The 17,867-nt window shown below is 40.2% G+C and overlaps 3 protein-coding genes across 3 annotated transcripts; 1 reads left to right on the forward strand and 2 right to left on the reverse strand.

Moving 5' to 3' along the window:
- Positions 1 to 498: 498 nt before the first annotated feature.
- nudc (nudC nuclear distribution protein) lies at positions 499 to 6,549 on the reverse strand. The gene is made up of 9 exons (XM_084380162.1): positions 6,362 to 6,549; positions 5,501 to 5,578; positions 5,172 to 5,381; positions 5,006 to 5,080; positions 4,802 to 4,915; positions 3,090 to 3,284; positions 2,890 to 2,973; positions 2,666 to 2,784; positions 499 to 837 (listed from the first exon to the last, which is right to left on the reverse strand). The coding sequence occupies exons 1-9, from the start codon at positions 6,434 to 6,436 to the stop codon at positions 786 to 788; spliced, it is 1,002 nt and encodes a 333-aa protein (XP_084236288.1). The 5' UTR covers positions 6,437 to 6,549; the 3' UTR covers positions 499 to 785.
- Positions 6,550 to 8,327: 1,778 nt separating this feature from the next.
- nr0b2b (nuclear receptor subfamily 0, group B, member 2b) lies at positions 8,328 to 9,218 on the forward strand (the record flags this gene model as incomplete). Its single annotated transcript, XM_084378661.1, has 2 exons — positions 8,328 to 8,877; positions 8,977 to 9,218. 2 exons carry the CDS (start codon positions 8,328 to 8,330, stop codon positions 9,216 to 9,218), a joined length of 792 nt encoding a protein of 263 aa, XP_084234787.1.
- Positions 9,219 to 9,604: 386 nt separating this feature from the next.
- On the reverse strand, positions 9,605 to 17,659 carry kdf1b (keratinocyte differentiation factor 1b). Its single transcript, XM_084378808.1, has 4 exons — positions 17,330 to 17,659; positions 15,298 to 16,247; positions 15,114 to 15,200; positions 9,605 to 11,611 (listed from the first exon to the last, which is right to left on the reverse strand). The coding sequence occupies exons 2-4, from the start codon at positions 16,226 to 16,228 to the stop codon at positions 11,517 to 11,519; spliced, it is 1,113 nt and encodes a 370-aa protein (XP_084234934.1). The 5' UTR covers positions 16,229 to 16,247; positions 17,330 to 17,659; the 3' UTR covers positions 9,605 to 11,516.
- Positions 17,660 to 17,867: the final 208 nt, after the last annotated feature.

The raw sequence follows: 17,867 nt of genomic DNA on the forward strand, positions 1-17,867 counted from the left end.
TTTTTTCAATTTCCTCATGAAAGCTTCTTCTACAGGTTTTCATTTTCATTTATATTAGTGTTTGTAACCATTGTACATTAACTACAGCTTAGAACTCAACCTCTCAAAAGCTTCTTTACACTTGAAGGAAAACACTGCTCCCTAGTGGTTCATTGTGCCTTGTCTAAGAATTTCATGGGTACACAAGAAATATAGCAATTATTTTGAAAATATCAGCACTTCCTTTATGATGTCATTAACCTGCATGGTGACAGCTCCAGGAAAACCTGTTCTCATTGTCGGCCAGTAGCCTTTGGATGTGATCCAAACAGAATATACTGCGCGGGGGAGTTCAATGACTCTGAGGGCTGTTAAAATAACTACTCTGGGCCTTGAACTTTTCAAGGTTATAAACTTTTACATTCATAGGCTGTAAAAATAGAAAGTGAGCAGGAAAAACGATCATTTCTCATTCAATTTGAGGGTACAGTTACACTAACCACTCATGCATGACTTCACTTTGATTTTAAATTCCTTTATTTAAAAAATTCAGACATCTTTAAATATTGAGACGACATGCACAGTGGGGGTATTACAGTCATCAATCTTCTTATCATGACAAAAAAAAACAAACAAAGCAAAGTATGAACTTAAGACAAACAAAGTCAGTCAACAAGTTAGTCAACAAAACCTTGAGAGAGAACAGATGAGGGGGGTCGTTTGGTGCCTGACGCTGGCTCTGGCTCTGATATGATGGACATGAATCATAATGTAGATTCTACAGGTGAAGCCGACGACAGGAAGTCTCAGCTGAATTTGGCTTTAGAGAAATCCATCTCTGGGTGCTGAGCCATGAACCTGCAGAGAGAGAAGATCTCAGAGTCACAAATGAGACAACGTGTTGTTTCCAAAGCAAGAAATCACAATCAATTCATTATTAACTCAGGACATTTTGACTTTGCACGGGAAACTATCTCTACTCCTTGACTTTAGATATACCTTTCTTTTATTCTTAAATAATGGATGGGTTCTAGTTTATCCATTTCTCCACATTTCTATTTGTGCATGGTCAAACTTTTCTCTTGCTGGTATACAGTAGTACACCACCAACCGTTTACCTTAAGCTATAGCACCTCCATCTGGCCAGTGAATGAGCTGTTTACAAACTTACAATAGGGAAAAGATGCATGATCCCCGTGAGATGACACCATCAGACAACACATTTGATTGGTCGGACACAATGTGAACTTTGTGTCAATAAAAAAAACCTCTGAGAGGACCTATATTACCTCTACAGTCACCACAGTAGTACTGTTTAACCCGTATAAAACTATACAAGAATCTTAAAGGCAGCTTTACAAGCTTTAAGAGGAAGTGGATGTCGACATGACAGCAGGCGTGTCTCCTGAGAGCAGCTGAGGAGGAAGAAGGTCATTTACTACCAACAGTGATAAGAGAGGGTCCTTCACAGCCGACTCACAGCTCTGACGCTAGCTCACATCAGGGTCTTATCAGCAGCTCTGAGGAATATTTAACATGATGCCTCGTGGATGGACCGCTGGATCAGCAGGGGTTACTGTTCATAAAATGACTGACATCACAGTCAGATTGTCGCAGTCACAACAATCATCACGTATGTTCATGGGGTGAAAGCACCATTTTATTTCATTATCGATTATTCCTTTTGTCTATAAAATGCCACATAAAAAAACAAAACAAAAACATTTTCAGATTTCTTCTTTTGCCCAATCACCATCATAAAACCCAAAGACTCTTTATCTAGATCTAGATTATCACACTTAAGAAGCTGGAAACAGCAAAGGTTTGACATGTTTGCTTGAAAAATTACTGAAAAGATTAATCAATTAGCAAAATAGAGAATTAATTTTCTTTTGATTAATCGACGTGCTGATATTTGATATTTCAGAGTCACCTGGGTGTCTGGGTGCCTTTATCAGACAGAATAAGGCATTGTGGTGATTAGCCACAGGGTTGTGTGGGAGTGTTTTTCAATGGCTCATTTGAGTGACATAATGTTGTGAAGCTTTATAACCTTATGAGAAAACACCGACAAAAGATTAACATATCTAGTTGTTATCTGTGATGGATTACATATCTTGGTATTATCACTGAAAATCCCCGTGCAGACACCAAAATGAATTAGAAACAATGGCTGTGTAGAGAGCAGGAAATCAATCTATAAATTTTAAGAAGAACTAAAAAAAATGTTTGGGAGGTTGTAGTTAATGGGCCAACACACGCAAAACCACAGTAACACCTTCAAAGTGCACCAAAACCCAAGTGGATCATCTGGAAGAACTGTGGTGCTCTGAGACAGTATCATGGGTGATGTGGAGTGACAGATTACAGCTTGTTTGTGATGTGTCTCCTTGAAGCGGGTCACGTCTGTGCCTGGCAGAAGCTTGTACGCACTATCTTTTATTGCTACAGTTACGGCAGGTGAGCCTGGCCTTGAGCGGAAATATGTAACAATGAAGACAAAACTAGGCAGCTTTCAAATTCACTCTTCTAATAAACTCTTTATACGCCATAAAGCTTCTGTTAAACTGACTATGGATATACTGTCTGCTTTGGAGAGTTAGCCTATAAAACCCCATAGATGTCAGCTGACGGGGGATAAAAAGATCTTTAAAGAAAAACTGAGCGGGCGTATTATCACACTTACTTTTTAAGAATGTCTTGCTTCTTCTGCTCTTCAGATGTAGGCAGGCCCATTGATTTCTGCCTTTGGTCATACATCATCTTCTCTACCATCCCACGCGTCTCCCCGTCCAGGTCTGACAGCTGTTCGGCAGGAAACACACACAGTCAGGATGAGGCAGTCGGCTTTTACTACACGTGTATACGGAGGCAGAATACACCTAAAGGCTTAAACTTGACATGGTTTACCTTTGAGTTCTCTGGACACACTTTCTTGGTGTTAATTTCTGGATCTGCAGTAACAATCCTGCTCCACCACTCCATTTTATTTATCTGAAATTAAAGAATGTAATTAGGCTCAGGTTCTTCATTCACTCGGTTGCTGCTAAAGATACACAGAACAATGGTTATAACGTGTCTTCAGCGACCCGCATCAACTCTGTTCTTACCTTTTCAAAGTGGACTGTAACAACCTTTCCATCGTCGAGGAGCCAGGAGCTTTCCTCCACCTTTACCTCGTTGTAAAGCTGCCCTTCAATAACAGGAGGGTGTCCCTTCAGGCCCACTTTGATGGAGCGTCGCTGGATGTCCACGACTACGTCTCTCCCCTTAATGCGGAACTTGACATCAAAAGGCACCACCAGCTGTAGGAGGATGGTAAAATTGATGATGCGTATTAGATTCTGTTTTATCCGCAGCTATCAAAACTACAAAACACTGAGGGTGGAATCACCTGGTGTTACTGACTGCCAGCATTGTTACGATCAATACACTGGATCTCTGCTGATAGAAGATGCAATCATACCCATGATTCTGCTTTTGGGTGTGAACTAATTTAGGTGTAAAATGTGCTGATTGGTTCATTGATGTAAAAACATGCTCAGTGACAAGATGCCCATATGTGGAGAGGTGACAGTTACACTTGCGCAATGATAAGAAAATTATTTATGCATTGCAGAAATGAGTGTGATTTGTGTATTAAGAAGTAACAGTTTTAAGACAGAATGAAATAAATTTGGCCTGTTAAAAAAAAAACAGCCAATAAAAATGCACTGAGTATGCCTAGTTTAGCGAATGGAGCGTACCAGGAACTTCATTTGACAGCAACAGACACTTGTTTCCCCTGACTGTCTGTACACACTAGCACAGATTGGACATTACATAGACAGGAGCTGCTTTTCTTGAGGGAAGAAGCGTGTCGACACTATTCCCTGGAGATGACATATATCAACCAGCAATGATGTGTGTCAAGACACCACCAGAGTGTAGGCTGACATAGAAAACAATGGGTGATAGTGCTCTGACACATGTCATATATACTGCTGGTGTGTGTTGGCCGTAAAGCATCTATAATGGAAATCTTTAAAATAACAGTGTACGAAATGACAATGTGACAATATAAAAAAGGGGTTTCTCAAAGTGATGGCCCTGCAAAGATTTATCACCTGACTCTGCAGCTCACTGCGGCTTACAGAGCTTTATCGTGAGTTTCAGTTCATTGTTTAACTGACTGGCTGCAACTTTTCTGTTTTGATTCACTCTCACGACTATCACAGGACCCCGACACACCTCAACACCAAAGAACCAGCAGTGACAAAAGCCGACTGTCTGATTGCCTCTCGTTGCCTGTGTCTCCGTCAAAAAGCTGTACTTGAACACTACTATATATTATACACACAATATTATCTTCACAACTTAATTCTGCTGCCCCCCAAAATGTAGGTTTAAGAGTGAGGTGCTTTTACAAATGCTCCACAAATATTCATCCTGTAAGCAACATGTCCAGGATGCTAACTGTATGTAGACAGAAAAAGCTGCAGCATTAACATAAAATGTTGATTTCACTGTGCAATCTGATCTGAGTAAACGGTGTTAGCAAATGAAACAGATGGCGTTCAAGTGAACACTGCCATCTCTGAATATAAATATGAAAGGTGTGTAATGTTAAAAATGGACATTGCTGAGCAAGAGAGGCCCAGGAAAACGAGGCAATGATCTGTCTCGTGATGTCACTGTTGAGAGTTTTTGGCAAAAATCTGGCTGTCTGAGCAGGAAGGTGATCTAAAAACACGTCCTCTGAGAGGCTAAGTAAACACAAATTGGTGACTCTTCCACAGAAATGTCGAGTCACAGCATTATCCTGAAGTCAAACAGCACTCACATCAACTTCAGACAGCGTCTGTGTCCACTTGTAGTTTGGCAGGTCAGCTCCATTTCCTGCATTAGGCTTAATTTTATCTTTGTCCTTCTCATCCTGCTCTCCTTCTGAGTCCGACTGGGGAAAAGAAAAATTAAGATGAGTACATCAGCAGAACCAGATTTTACTGCTAATCAACACTCTAAAACGGTCCAACTGTTAACTCACCCCCTTCTCTTTATCTGCTTTGTCAGAGGACTTTTCGTCGATTTTTGCGTCGATTTTCTGTTCTTCATTCTTTTTCTAAAGTATAGAACAAAATATTAACTAAGTGATATTTGGCAGTGGTTTAGTGGTTCATGTGTGACAGAGCATCACAGCTGCCAGATTTCACCTTGTCGAGTTCGGACTGAAGTTTCTCTGCTTCTTCATCAGTCAGTTCCTGAATTCTGGGACCGTCGTCAGGTTTCTTTTTCCTCTCCTCCTCTGCTAGCTTGGCAGCTCTTTCGGCTTTCTCCTTCTTTTCCTTCTCCTGTTTCATCTGTTTGTCTTTGTTGGCCTTCATTGCTATTTTGTTGTGGTGGGCAAAAGCATCTTTGATAAGCTGAAACGAGAGATGGCGAGAAATGGGGGGGGGGGGGGGGGGGGGTGCCTCTGTTACTACATCGTACAGTATGCAGTCTCAAATGTCCCAGAAGCTACAGATACAGGAACACTGCTCACCTTCTCTGGGGCACCTGATTCTCCACCGGTGAAGAAATCAGTTTTGCGTCGTAGAAAACTGAAAAATGTGTTTACCAACTGTTGAGAGAAAAATAAGGGGTCACAAATTTCATCCAATATATCACAGCTTTAATTTTTACTTCAGCATCACTAGAAACAGTAAATAGTGTTCAATCTGACACCTCTTACACAGCATCAGCTTGATAGTACATATAGATTGATCATATTCATGGTTAGTTTATACATCACTCACATAAAATTCTCATTTCTTTTAACCATCCTCCATAAAAAACTGTTATTATTCACTGATCAAACTGCAAATATTTGCATCAAATGCAGAAAAACTACTTAACAATATGATCTTCATCCTTCAACTGACCACCTGTCTCAACCTTTAGTTCCTTTATCATAAGCAAAGACGTGCGAAAGGAAGTCTGCTTCTTCTAGAAGTCACCTGACACCACCCAGACAGGACCCAGCATCTCAGTGCAACATACAAATGTTTGCTTGTACGACGAATCTTTATAAAACCAAACTTCCAGGAAAGAGGACCCTTAACTAATACGTTTTACAGGAGCTAAAATGAGATTTTACTGACATTTCCTTCTGCATTGTTGGTCACATGTATGCCGAATTCAACTGAACACACAGCTGATAGAAACATAGCATTATGGTCTGTCCACCGAGACAGCTTGTTGATAATGATAACGACATGAGTTAAAATCTGTAAAATTCTTGACGTTCAAACGTTTTCTGCACGTGAATGCCTACAGACGAGGTGTGCCTACTAGCCTACATGCTAACTACATTAGCTCCTATATTAGCACGCTTGCTTAGCATGTCAGCAGCACACTGACTTACCTCTTGTACCCCTCCTTCGTGTTGTTGCGCCATAACAAGCAACATAGAGTCATACTTTTCTTCATCATCACCCATATTGGTGAATTACGAAAAGGTTGGATACAATGTGAGCTGAGAGATGACAAGCAAAAAGTTGTGTTAGCGACAATGTGAGGCCCTTGGTCACGCTACTCACTTCCTGGAAACAAACCCCGCCTACCCTTGATTTGCACCAATCGGAAGAATAGATTTTGAATGACAGTGGAAACATCCAATGAAGGGAGAGAATTGGTTAAGGGAGGAAGTGAGGCGCCCGGGAAGAAATCGAAGTTTCCAGAGAAGCCACCAAAAAAATATATGATTTTCTTGCAAATATAATTTTAAACGACTACATTATCTTTTTTTAATTTATTTTTTTAAAGTAGATATTTAAAATTATGTACATAAAACATTTGTTGGCATTTTTAATTAACAGATTTAAATGAACAAAATATATTGTTCCCAGTGTCAGATTAACCAATTGCTAGCTAGGTGTAAGGTGGCTAGGCTAGTGGAATAAAATTCTGAAATTACAACTGAATTTATTCAATGTGCGTTATTAGATTTAGGGTCAACCATTAGGCTTTTATTTTATCTATCCTTTTTTTTTTTTTTTTTTTTTAAATTTTAACAACAGACAGTTTCTCTAACCATACCAGGAAATGTACAGGTTTCAACCATAAGGATGAAACCAACTGAGAGAAAAGCAGCAACTGTGCTCTACCATATAATTTATTATTCATATAGGCTATACTTTAAACTGTTTAAGGATAGATTAAGCATCCAAAAGTGTAATTTGGATGCAATTCATTAATTTTGCTGTTGGCCCCAATGTTTTGTGAAGTCAATGTCAACACTCTTCTATTTCTGAGCTAATCAGGTACTTTTTAGTTCATTGACAGAAAATAACCCTGCAAAATAATTACAACACATCACACTTTTTTTTATATCATTTTAAGTCAAAGTCATTTGAAGATGTCACCGCTGGCTTTCTAATAAGCATTTATGATTTGTCTTTTGGCATTTTTATAGGCTTAACAAATCCACAATTAATCAGAAACATAATCCACAAATCAATTGATAAAAACGAGATCAGATTTCTCACAAATATATTTTGTTTCATCAATTACAATTAATGATGCAATCAACAAAAGCAGATGAACACTTTATAGCACTTTAGAGGTTATGTCATAATTTAAGTCAGCTACCGAGTATTATGTCTTCAGAGTGTGATATCCAGGTGCTACTGGATGATAGTTCACTCTCTGTCTGTGACCCAGATCACATATCTGTGAGCTGCCAAAAAATGAACTGACTCCACCTCATTTAAGCTTGCTAATTTTTGAGGATTTCCACAAGTTTGTTACCTCTATTGATATGTACAAGATGCTCATAACAGAAAATCAGTAGTTATTACAGTCAGATAAACCTGATAGAGTCAGCGGATTAAACAACATAGAAATAAATAAACCGGCAGCACAGTTGTAATCCTCAAAGCTATAAAAAAATCATTGGGTCCTTTCATGCAGGTCCAAGGTGTAAGTGGGGCACAGGTCAGCTGGCAGCCTGTGCGCTGACCCCGTCAGTCCTTGGTAGACTGGTACAGACGGAGTTAATGACTGAGGTAAACATGATAAATGTCATTCACCCCACCGGCTTCTGTGTTTCACTTTCCTGTGCTGCTGCTGAGTTTAACTAGCCTTATCGCCGCCACGTGGATGGAACCTAGATCCCTCGACATGGGAAGTCCATGGTCACTGTTTTTTTTTTTTCTCCCTCCGATGCAATGGTTTAAAAAAGGAGGGTCAAGGCTGAGCTTGTGGTGGGCAGGTCACATCCTGGATAAATAGGGCTGGAGCTTGTGGAGCGACACTGTTCATGCCTTCTGGAGCTTACAGGCCTGCTATTTTTCCTTTGAAGGCATTCTACAGACATCTCTTCCTTCATAATGTTTCCTCTGGATGAGATCACACCCAACACTTGCTCTGGTTACCGGGATCAGCATCCTCACACTATTCTTTATAACATCTTGAGCGGGAGGGAGAGTGGCTACCTCAACACCAAACTGAACCACAACACCACAGCGCACAACTGCCGCTGTGAGCAGAGGAGGACGGTTTGCCTGAAGGACCCAAAGGCCACCTGCCAGGTTGCCTCCAGCGTGCTGGTCAAAACCATCCACTTTGTGAGAAGTTTACCCTCCTTCAGTCAGCTTCCATCAGGAGATCAGTCATCATTGTTAAGACACTGCTGGGTTCCTTTATTTGTTCTGGGGCTTGCCCAAGAAAAGATAGTGTTTGAAGTGACTGATGCACCAAATTCAAGTATCCTGAGACAGATTTTGCTGGGACCAGGACCAGGACTCACTGAGAAGGAAGCTGAAAGACCAACTTTTGCTGGAGTGCACAAACTCAGAACTTGCTTGCATTATCTGTGGAATCTGGATCTCAGTCCGAAGGAATACGCTTACCTGAAGGGTGCTTTGTTGTTTAACCCAGGTAGGACGCATTTTCATTAACTGTTTCATCATCATTCTAATTATTTTGTTGGATAATGTCATATGAGCTTAAACAGAAACTTCTCTTTATCTGTTCCAGCTGTTCAAGGACTGAGTGCCTTGCTGTCCATTGAAGGTCTCCAACAGGAAGCTCAGAGAGCTCTCCACGAAGTCATCCACCTCCTGCACCCAGAGGACACCCTTCGCTTCAGCAATGTCCTTCAAGCCGCCTCTGCCGTCCAGACCGTCAGCCACAGCCTGGTCACGGAGCTCTTCTTCAAGCCAGTTATTGGCAACACAAATATGTTACATTTATTAACGGAGATGTTGTTTGTGCAATAAGATCGCAGTTAGTAAGACTTGAATGTTTGAATGTTGTAATATGGATTTTTTATACAGTGAACATACAGTTGAAAAGCGCACGAAATAAAGCTTTTAATACCTTCCTCAGCTTCATGAAGTTATGACCTGATCCTTAAAAGAAAATGCATACTTTGACTCCCTCATGTGGTCACATGTGGCAAACAACAGGCAAACAGTTGCCGTGTTTCGTTTCGTTTCACTTCATTTACTTTATTGTTTTTACAATGAGTAAGCAGTTAAAAGATGGCCTACACACACTTTTGCTGACAATATAAAGCACAGTACCCTGGTGAAAGGCCCAAGCATTACTCTTTGAAATCTGAGAAGAAAATCTAATGAGCAAATGGAAAGAAATTGCTTCAGCAGACAATTCAACACGTTTATTGGAATAAGAAGTGTACAGTAGGATAGGTACAGCTAACAATTTATATGACACAGATACATTCATCACTTCCTAAATAGTCTGGTGCTTATCTGCTTCTTGCACAAAACCAGAGCAACCAGTTTCACACCACTTCATTATAACCACCCTGGTGTTGCAGCCACATTCTTGACACACAAACATAGATCCTGGGAGAGTAAGAGAGACTGCAATCTGGACAATTATACCACAATATGTGTATTAACTGAAGGCATTACAATAGGGTCCTTGACCAACAGTAACCATAATCTAATGCTGATAAGAAAAACACAGGGCTGAATAAATTCCACTGAGTCACCTGGTCAAATTCCCATCAGCACCCAGAAGCAAACACAGCGAACACATTAAGGTAAGAAACCAGACCAGACATTCACTTCATGAGTCAGCTTGAATTAATGTCACTAATAAATTATAGTCATAGTACAGGATACAACCTAAAGTCTAGCTGCAGTTCACACCAGCTTTCGAAGCATCTTTCAATTACAGACAGGACGGCCACAAACAGTACCCAGAATGCATCACACACCTGGTCAACCTAAAACTTATGAGCTATCTGTTTCATATGAGCTTCATGTTACTGTGTAGCTCTAATAATAATCAGATCTGGAAAAACAATCACACTCTATCTACATTGTATGAAAATCATAGAAGTCACAACAGAAAAATCCCCTGAATTTTGACATCAAGAAAAACAAACAAAAAAACTCAAGGTTCACTCACAAGATGTAGCTTGTGCAGCTCTGTAGCTTTCAACTTGTTTTTTCTCAGTGGAAACAATGTGAAACAGCTAGCCTGGCTCTGCACCTGTACAGCTCACTCATCAACATGTTTTAACTCATTTTTAAGTACAGAAACAGAACCGTAAAAACAACTGATTGTTGTCAAGAAATAGTTAGATGCATAACTGGCCGTAAAACCATTTTATCGTTTATACACTTTGGTTATTGTACAGAATACACTAATAAAATATAACATGTTAATTAATGAGCAAGAGAGATATTCCTTGGCAGATTTTGTTGCCTTCGGACTGAACCAGGTTGGCCATTTCCAGTGTATATGATAAGCTACGCTAACTGGCTGTAACCTGTAACCCTCCGCAAGAGAGCAAATACATGTTTTTCTCAAAATGTATGTACAGCCAGGCACACACAAGATTCCACCCAATGTTATTATAACAGGATTTTGAACCATCACATAAAACTGGCTTTTTCCTTCTGCCAGTTATCATTACTTCATTCTTTTAAACTACTGCCACTTTTAGGTTCTCTTACAGTAAATATGTCAAACTATCAGAAGTTAATTTCTGATCATTAATCTATAATCACTCATGTTCAAAACCACTAAATTAAAAGCACTAAATACAAATAAACTTCTTAAAAATCTAATCTATGATGATGAAATGTGCCAAAAAACCTCTGTATTTTATTTTTACAGAACTGAATCCAAATATTTTTTGAATTACAGCAGAATAATCTGACCAGGTCAGGTTTCATGAACATAACTCAGTTCTCCTTCAAGGACGAGGGGACGGTTAACTGTGATACAATATCTAAGAGTCATCGAGAGCTGCGTGATATCTGCTTGCAATATAGCAATCCTTCAAATATACACATAATATTTATCAACCATAAATATCTACACACAGAGCCCTGAGTTCACTGACGTCCTTCAGACAATGTGAATTTTCACATTTTCACGGCTCAGCTTCAGAAACAGCAAAGCCACGTCTCTACAAACAGCTTGGCTCAGCCACAGACTCCTGTGCAAGTAGTGTCGCCTTTCAACGTCCCACATGTGACCTTGTGGACACAGCATGACAAACAATTCAAGCATACATCGCCAGTGTGGAGCAGGAATCATGTTCTCACAGAGGTACGAATTAGCGGGACACCTGAAGAGTTGGTTCCTGTGTGAGAGGGTGAGTAGGCTGTTGGAGAACTAGAAGTATGACCTGTAAGAACAACAAAAGACAGAAAGAGCATGGTCATTCCTCAGCACGTATCTGTAGAGGAGACAGAGTATTAACTCTGCTCACTGCCATCGCTATTCAAAGTACCCTGCAACTAGAAATCATGTTGCACTCACACCTAGGATATACAATTTTAAAAGGGGAAACAGTACATCAGAAAGATTAAAAAACTTATAATACTGTAGGAAAAAATAGGGGAGACGTTTTTTCAGACTCCCCCCTACTTGAGTTTTTAGTTTTTAATTACTAGCAGCACTTTGGAGCTTTGGTTTTGTGGACCATTGTTTTGCTTCTTCTTATGCACGAACATGCAGCAAATGCAGCAAATAGGTGATCAAATGCAGGGGAAAGGAAGTAAACATGGATCTGAGCCAGACTGAATCCAGACGTCCAGACTTCACCACACTTGCAGACTTGTGGACTTTACTCCCATTCTCTGAGTGAAGTCAAACCGAAACTCTGCTTACAAGAAAAGTGCAAGGGGCACATGTTAATACGTTAATCTTAGTGAATTAAATTGTTTAAATATGATCCCGAAATCAACCATAATAGACTTATTGTCAGAACGATCATATTTATTATAGAGATGTTGAACAATATTTTTTCTACAATTCTTTTAAGTATATACTATTTTAGCATGGCATGGCATATTTTATAGTTTAGTAATGGTTAAAACATTTCTCTCACTCACAGCTTAATGCAGGTTGCTGTGAACATTTTGTCTTGCAGCTGACTGACTACTGTAGAATATCCTCTTGTTACAGTACAGCACAGCTCTGATGACACATCGCAGTAGCAGGTGAACAGGTTGCATTCATTGAATCAAACCATTCATGACCAGTTTGTGCAGTTAAAAGATTTAGATGAATACTGTTTTATGTTCTTGCATGAGGCCCATTATTGTTTACTTATATTCTTATCATTCCATCTACTTTCTCAGATAAAATCTTGCAGATGGATGAAACAATTGAGACTTGCACTACAGGATCCAGTCATTAAAAGAACTCCATGCAGTACTGGACCTCTTGGCTTTAGCTCCTATTACTGACAAAAATGATTTACATCTTTGTATGTCACTGCTGCAGCCCTATGAAAAGGCTCTGGGTATGTTTTATCTTTACCTCTATGTTAATTTGCTTGGAAGTCAGTCCACAGACAGTATGAATATTTATCACCTGTCCCACAAAGTCTCCTGCTGTTAGTGTCGTTTCCCATATGCTTGAGGCATTAAATGTCAACCCAATCACACAACAGTTTACATGGAAGAAGCACAAGACCTCAGATAATTATTCTGGCATCTTCGTTAATTTGTGTTGAGCCGCTGTTCTCAGAAAAATAAAGGTTAAAAATGTTTAAGTTTAATTGCATAACTCATCCTAACTAATGTGTAAATTCTTCAAATTATAAGACATACATTCTGCTATTTTGTGCATCCTTCAAAGATGCATTATTACATGTGTTGTTTAGTGCAATATTTCATTGAACCACTAGTTATAGCCACACAAAGGCAAACTGTAAGTAACACCAGTAATCAAACACCTGCACCAGGCCATTGCTGCCATAAAGGGCAGAGGTCATATCCTCTGTGTTTATTCTGGGGAATAAAGGTGTTTACATTCTACATTTAAAAACATAGACATTCAGACTGAACCCAGTATATTCAGAATTAATATACAGTCCTTAAAACCTAAATACTTTAAGGCCAACTAAGTACATTATTGTGAGTTTCTCCACCAGAAATGTTTTTCTAGTAGAGAGGAAAAGGCTTTGATACAGCATTTAGGCCAACGATTGTCAAACTGGGGGGGTGCATGCAGGGCCAGGGGGAATAATGGCGAAAATATGTTATAGCAAATCTGATTCCTGAGGGAACAATAGCCATACAAGTGTGCTCTGAGGCTTGACAGGCAATCAAAACTCAAGTGTGCATTTGTGCACTATGACAGGTTTTTGACAGGGAGGCTAAACAGGTGATGCCCAGCACACAACACATCAGTCAAATATGACATATAATAATAAAATAATAATATGAGTCATGTGCTTTCAACTTCCCCATCAAAGCAGTAAGAGACATCTGTGTCTTTTGTGTCCAATTCTGACACCTTTGGACAGTTTGATTTGATTCATGTGCAGGGACAGAGCTGGATAATATATCTATATTGTGAAATGAGACTACATATTTTCTTATATATTGTTTATCGTTATATTGTGGAATGTCATAACTCTCGTCTTTTCCTGGTTTTAAAGGCTGCATGACAGAAAAGTGATGTAATTTTCTAAACTTACCAGACTGTTATTTTTGTCCCCATTTACTTGCCTTTACCCACTTAGTCATTATATCCACATTACTGATGATAACTTAACATTAATGTAATTGTGTTAAAGGAACTGTTGTTCCCCTCCAAAAATTACAATCTATTGCAGGAGCTTATACAGTGAAACACTGTTGCAGCACTCTCCTAAAAATCTGAAGTAGATGGGGACTTGTTAAAAACAAACAAAGATAAAATGTCTCCATAAAGCTTGTCCAGGGTAATCCAAGACTCTAGAAGCCTTGCAATCCAGAATTGATCTCAAAAGACATTATTTACACCCTCGACAAGCGATCAAGTTTTTCCACCACTTCAGACGGGATGCATGCTAACATGTTTAGCTTAGCAGATACTGTAAAGATTCTGGCTTTAAAATTGGTGTAAATAACGTCTTTTATAATCAGTTTGGGATCTCAGGGCATTTAAAGACTTGGATTACACCGGACAAGCTGTAAGGAGCCATCTTATGTTCTGTTGTCATTTCTTGTTACGCTTTAAAACAAGTCCCCATCTACTTTGGTTGTTTAGGAGAATGCTGCAACACTGTTTTGCTGTGAAGCTTCAGAAATGTTTTGTGGTATACAAAACTTCATACGACTCTCCATCAATGTGGGGGTGAGGAGATAATGACTGAATTTCCATTTCTGGGTGAATCTATCCTTTAACATTTTGTGTGCAATAGTCATATGTAGCCTAAAGATATTGCATTGTTTTTTTTTTGCATGACAGAAAATGTTTGAGATTTAGAGTTTACAGAAATCTTAAAATTATTAGTTTAAATGATGAAAAATCAATTTCTACAGTAGAAAAAAAAATCTAAACTATACAAGAGAGACATGCCATCTGTTCCCCGCTGTAGTATTTTATTTTCAAAAACCAAAAAGACTCTTTGTCTAGTCAGAAATAAAAGTGTAAGTAGAAGTTGGAACAGATCTTATCAGGAAGTTAAACCAGTGTTATCAGGCTGTGTGTGATGACTGCTGGATGGATTTCCCCTGTTATACGAGCCACGTTATGTAAAACAAAATGTGTACTTTATTCAAAGTCACTGACCAAATTACTGGGAAAAGCTGGTGAGTGACACACTGTTCAAGCTACAGTCTTAATGAAAAAGAGAGTACACATTACAGTACACTGTGTATAGAATAATATAATAAAGACCTATTTCTTACCTCCATTGTTCCTCCACATGTCTCTGGCACACTTGTCAGAGGAGGTCAGTTCGGAGATTTGGATGTTTGGATTTGATTTGTAGTCATCTTAAGGAAACAGAGAAAATGAGAGTGACTGTCACTCGGTGGCAGAAAAGCAGTTGTAGGGCAAAATAGAGTTAAGAAGCGCAAAACTACAACTTACTGTTGTTGCTGAATGAAAAGGAATCGCTCTCTCGCATCGTCTCGTTCCCGCTGTCTGACAGCGTCCTCTCCCTCCTTGAGACGGGCGGCCTCTTCTTCGTACTCTTCCTTGTGCTGATGCGGATGATGCCACGCACCAGCCGACACTCGGCCTCCTGCTCATCCATTTTGTGTTCTTCTGCCAGTGAGTTGATGAGGTGGTTGATGTCCTTGCTCTTCCTCAGAAAAACAGAGTCGGAGGTGCACCTGGCCAACTCCTCGATCTGATATTCAGAGTACAGCTCCAGCAGCTTCTTTGCAATCAGTGAGTCCACATCCTCCTCGCCATCCTCCCAGTCATCAAACCTCATGGACTCATGCAGGGACGGATGTCTGGGCTGTGTTCGACCACCGGGCGGAGGCACATATGATGGTTGTTTGCTTTCAACTTCTAGATACTCCCTTGGACTGTCGACTTTGACTCCAGCGATGCGGACGTCCCCAAACAAGTCTACGGCGTCCTCCTCTTTGTTGTCTCCTGGGTTCACACCTTGGAGGCTGACCTTCTCTGGTTCGTCTGTGGAGGTCTCGTTTGGCGCCAGGCACGGAGCGAGGATGGAACGCTGGCACACCCTATACAGGCCGCAGGTGAGCACACTGCAGATAAAGGTCCTGCAGTTCCTTGGAGAAGCGCAGGGATTGCAGGTTTGTGTGGCAGAGGAAGGATCAGCTGAGCCAGGAATGAAGCCAATGGTCTCAGACTCCTTCCCATTAGCATCTTTCAGTTGAGCTTTGTGGACTGTCTTTGGCTCTGGCGTCGGGAGCCTCTCTTCCACTGGGTCCACACAGCGCTCCTCATATGATGACCTCTGGCTGCTGCTCCTGCTGGGCCCATGCCTGTAGCTGCCAGGCCCCGCGCTGCGTCTCAGACTGCCAGTGCTGCCGGCTGACATGACGTGCTGGCTCCAAGATCTGGATGAACATCAGAGAGAAAACAAGGTGCACGGTGTTGAAATGGCATCACTAAACGTTATGCTTGTTATCAACCCAATCTTCTCGGCAAAACCTAAAAATCACTTGCAGGTACCTGAGGGCATCTGTCTTCACAACAAATGTGAAACTGCTATCCCCAGGTGGCACGTAAAGTCACCCAACTGGTTCTTTTAAGGATGTGTAACCACACAGTCAGAGACAATAACATCTCAAGTTCACTGGATGATGTCATGGGGATTTCGAGAAATGGACTACACCTGTTACATGAAAAATATTAATATGTAGCCTATTACTTTATATAATGGTCAAAATTATAAAGAACAAATGTATGGGGCAATAAATAATTCCATTCATCCACAACCACACACAGCGTTGGGTTTACGCTGTGACGCAGAATCAACGTAGACCAATTTCAATTAAAAGTCTTGGAATTGAATGTTCCTTGGTCTCGAGAAAAGGTTCAAAACACCCGGACAATAACTAACCTGCGAACTTCTTACGCATCTGTTTATCAAATTTCATTCCGCACCCCTTTAAGCAAACAACGAGGAGTACAACGCCATCATTAAAACTGTTTCGGTCAGCTGGCTGCTAGCTACAACTGTTGACTTTTTTTTGATTGACAAACAATATTACATTAGGATAAACAAGCACTGTTTTGGAGGTGCATGAATGCCGAATTGAAGAACAAGCCTTATTGAATCTGAATGTGTCTTCGGTTATGTTTTGTTGGGACTACATGTCATTAAATACAAAAATAATCTTTAAATGGTCAGATTCTAAGATTTAGTCCGTCGTTCCGTGTCACGACGGCAGGTGTTGGGACGATGTTTACAGTACTCATTCCATGTAGTTAGCTAGTTAATTAAAACACAAGTGAAATTAAATCATTATTTTGCTTTTTTCCCCCACACATTTAACCACCACCATTAATTAAAGGTATTGCTTGACACACTAATCTCTTTCGTTTATAAAAATGATTTTCACTTTCATGGCGACTTGTCACTGCGGCTCTTTCCTCCATTAGAGGACTCAGGAACTTCTCACTAAACATTACTCACAGTGTACACGGTGCGTCCACCAAACGACTCCCGAATTAATGATGTCTTCTCAACCTTTCACCACACATGTCTGTTCTTAATCCATTTTGAACGTCCCCTGTAGGAACTCCGCGACAAAAGGTCAGTTTCAGTAAAGTTTTCGACCAAATCCGTGTACCTGAGCGTCAAGGTGGAGGAAACGCACCAGGTGGCTACAGCGAGTGGATGGACTTCCGGTAATGACATAAAAAAATAAAACGCAAGTGTAATCGCCTCTGTGGTTTTAGCTCGGAATTATGAATTGACCGTGATAATAACCTATCAGAATGCATTTAAATCACGTAGCAATCCTTAGAGAGTCCACCCCACCCCGGACACATATTGCTGATAACTTCCCAAATGTCCTGTTTGATAAACCTACGTCAAGTCACCTACAGTGGCCTCTGATTTACCGGATATTGTAATGTTTAGCAACTGGTGACATTTGCAGGTTCGTAGACATTTTACATTTATAGAGAAAAATATTATAACGAAAGTGTGCGAGGTATTCCACTAGATT

The sequence above is a fragment of the Pagrus pagrus genome (genome assembly GCF_965226575.1).
Source record: "Pagrus pagrus genome assembly, chromosome: 17".
NCBI classification, from domain to species: domain Eukaryota; kingdom Metazoa; phylum Chordata; class Actinopteri; order Spariformes; family Sparidae; genus Pagrus; species Pagrus pagrus.

Bases quoted from the DNA above. Each gene is read 5' to 3' on its own strand.
- nudc (XM_084380162.1), bottom strand. From the start codon at position 6,436: ATGGGTGATGATGAAGAAAAGTATGACTCTATGTTGCTTGTTATGGCG. The intron at 5,579-6,361 runs GTAAGTCAGTGT...TTCTCTCAACAG, and splicing joins ACGAAGGAGGGGTACAAGAG to TTGGTAAACACATTTTTCAG. The intron at 838-2,665 runs GTAAGTGTGATA...CTCTCTCTGCAG, and splicing joins AAGCAAGACATTCTTAAAAA to GTTCATGGCTCAGCACCCAG.
- kdf1b (XM_084378808.1), bottom strand. From the start codon at position 16,228: ATGTCAGCCGGCAGCACTGGCAGTCTGAGACGCAGCGCGGGGCCTGGC. The intron at 15,201-15,297 runs GTAAGTTGTAGT...TGTTTCCTTAAG, and splicing joins CTTTTCATTCAGCAACAACA to ATGACTACAAATCAAATCCA. The intron at 11,612-15,113 runs GTAAGAAATAGG...TTGTTCTTACAG, and splicing joins CATGTGGAGGAACAATGGAG to GTCATACTTCTAGTTCTCCA.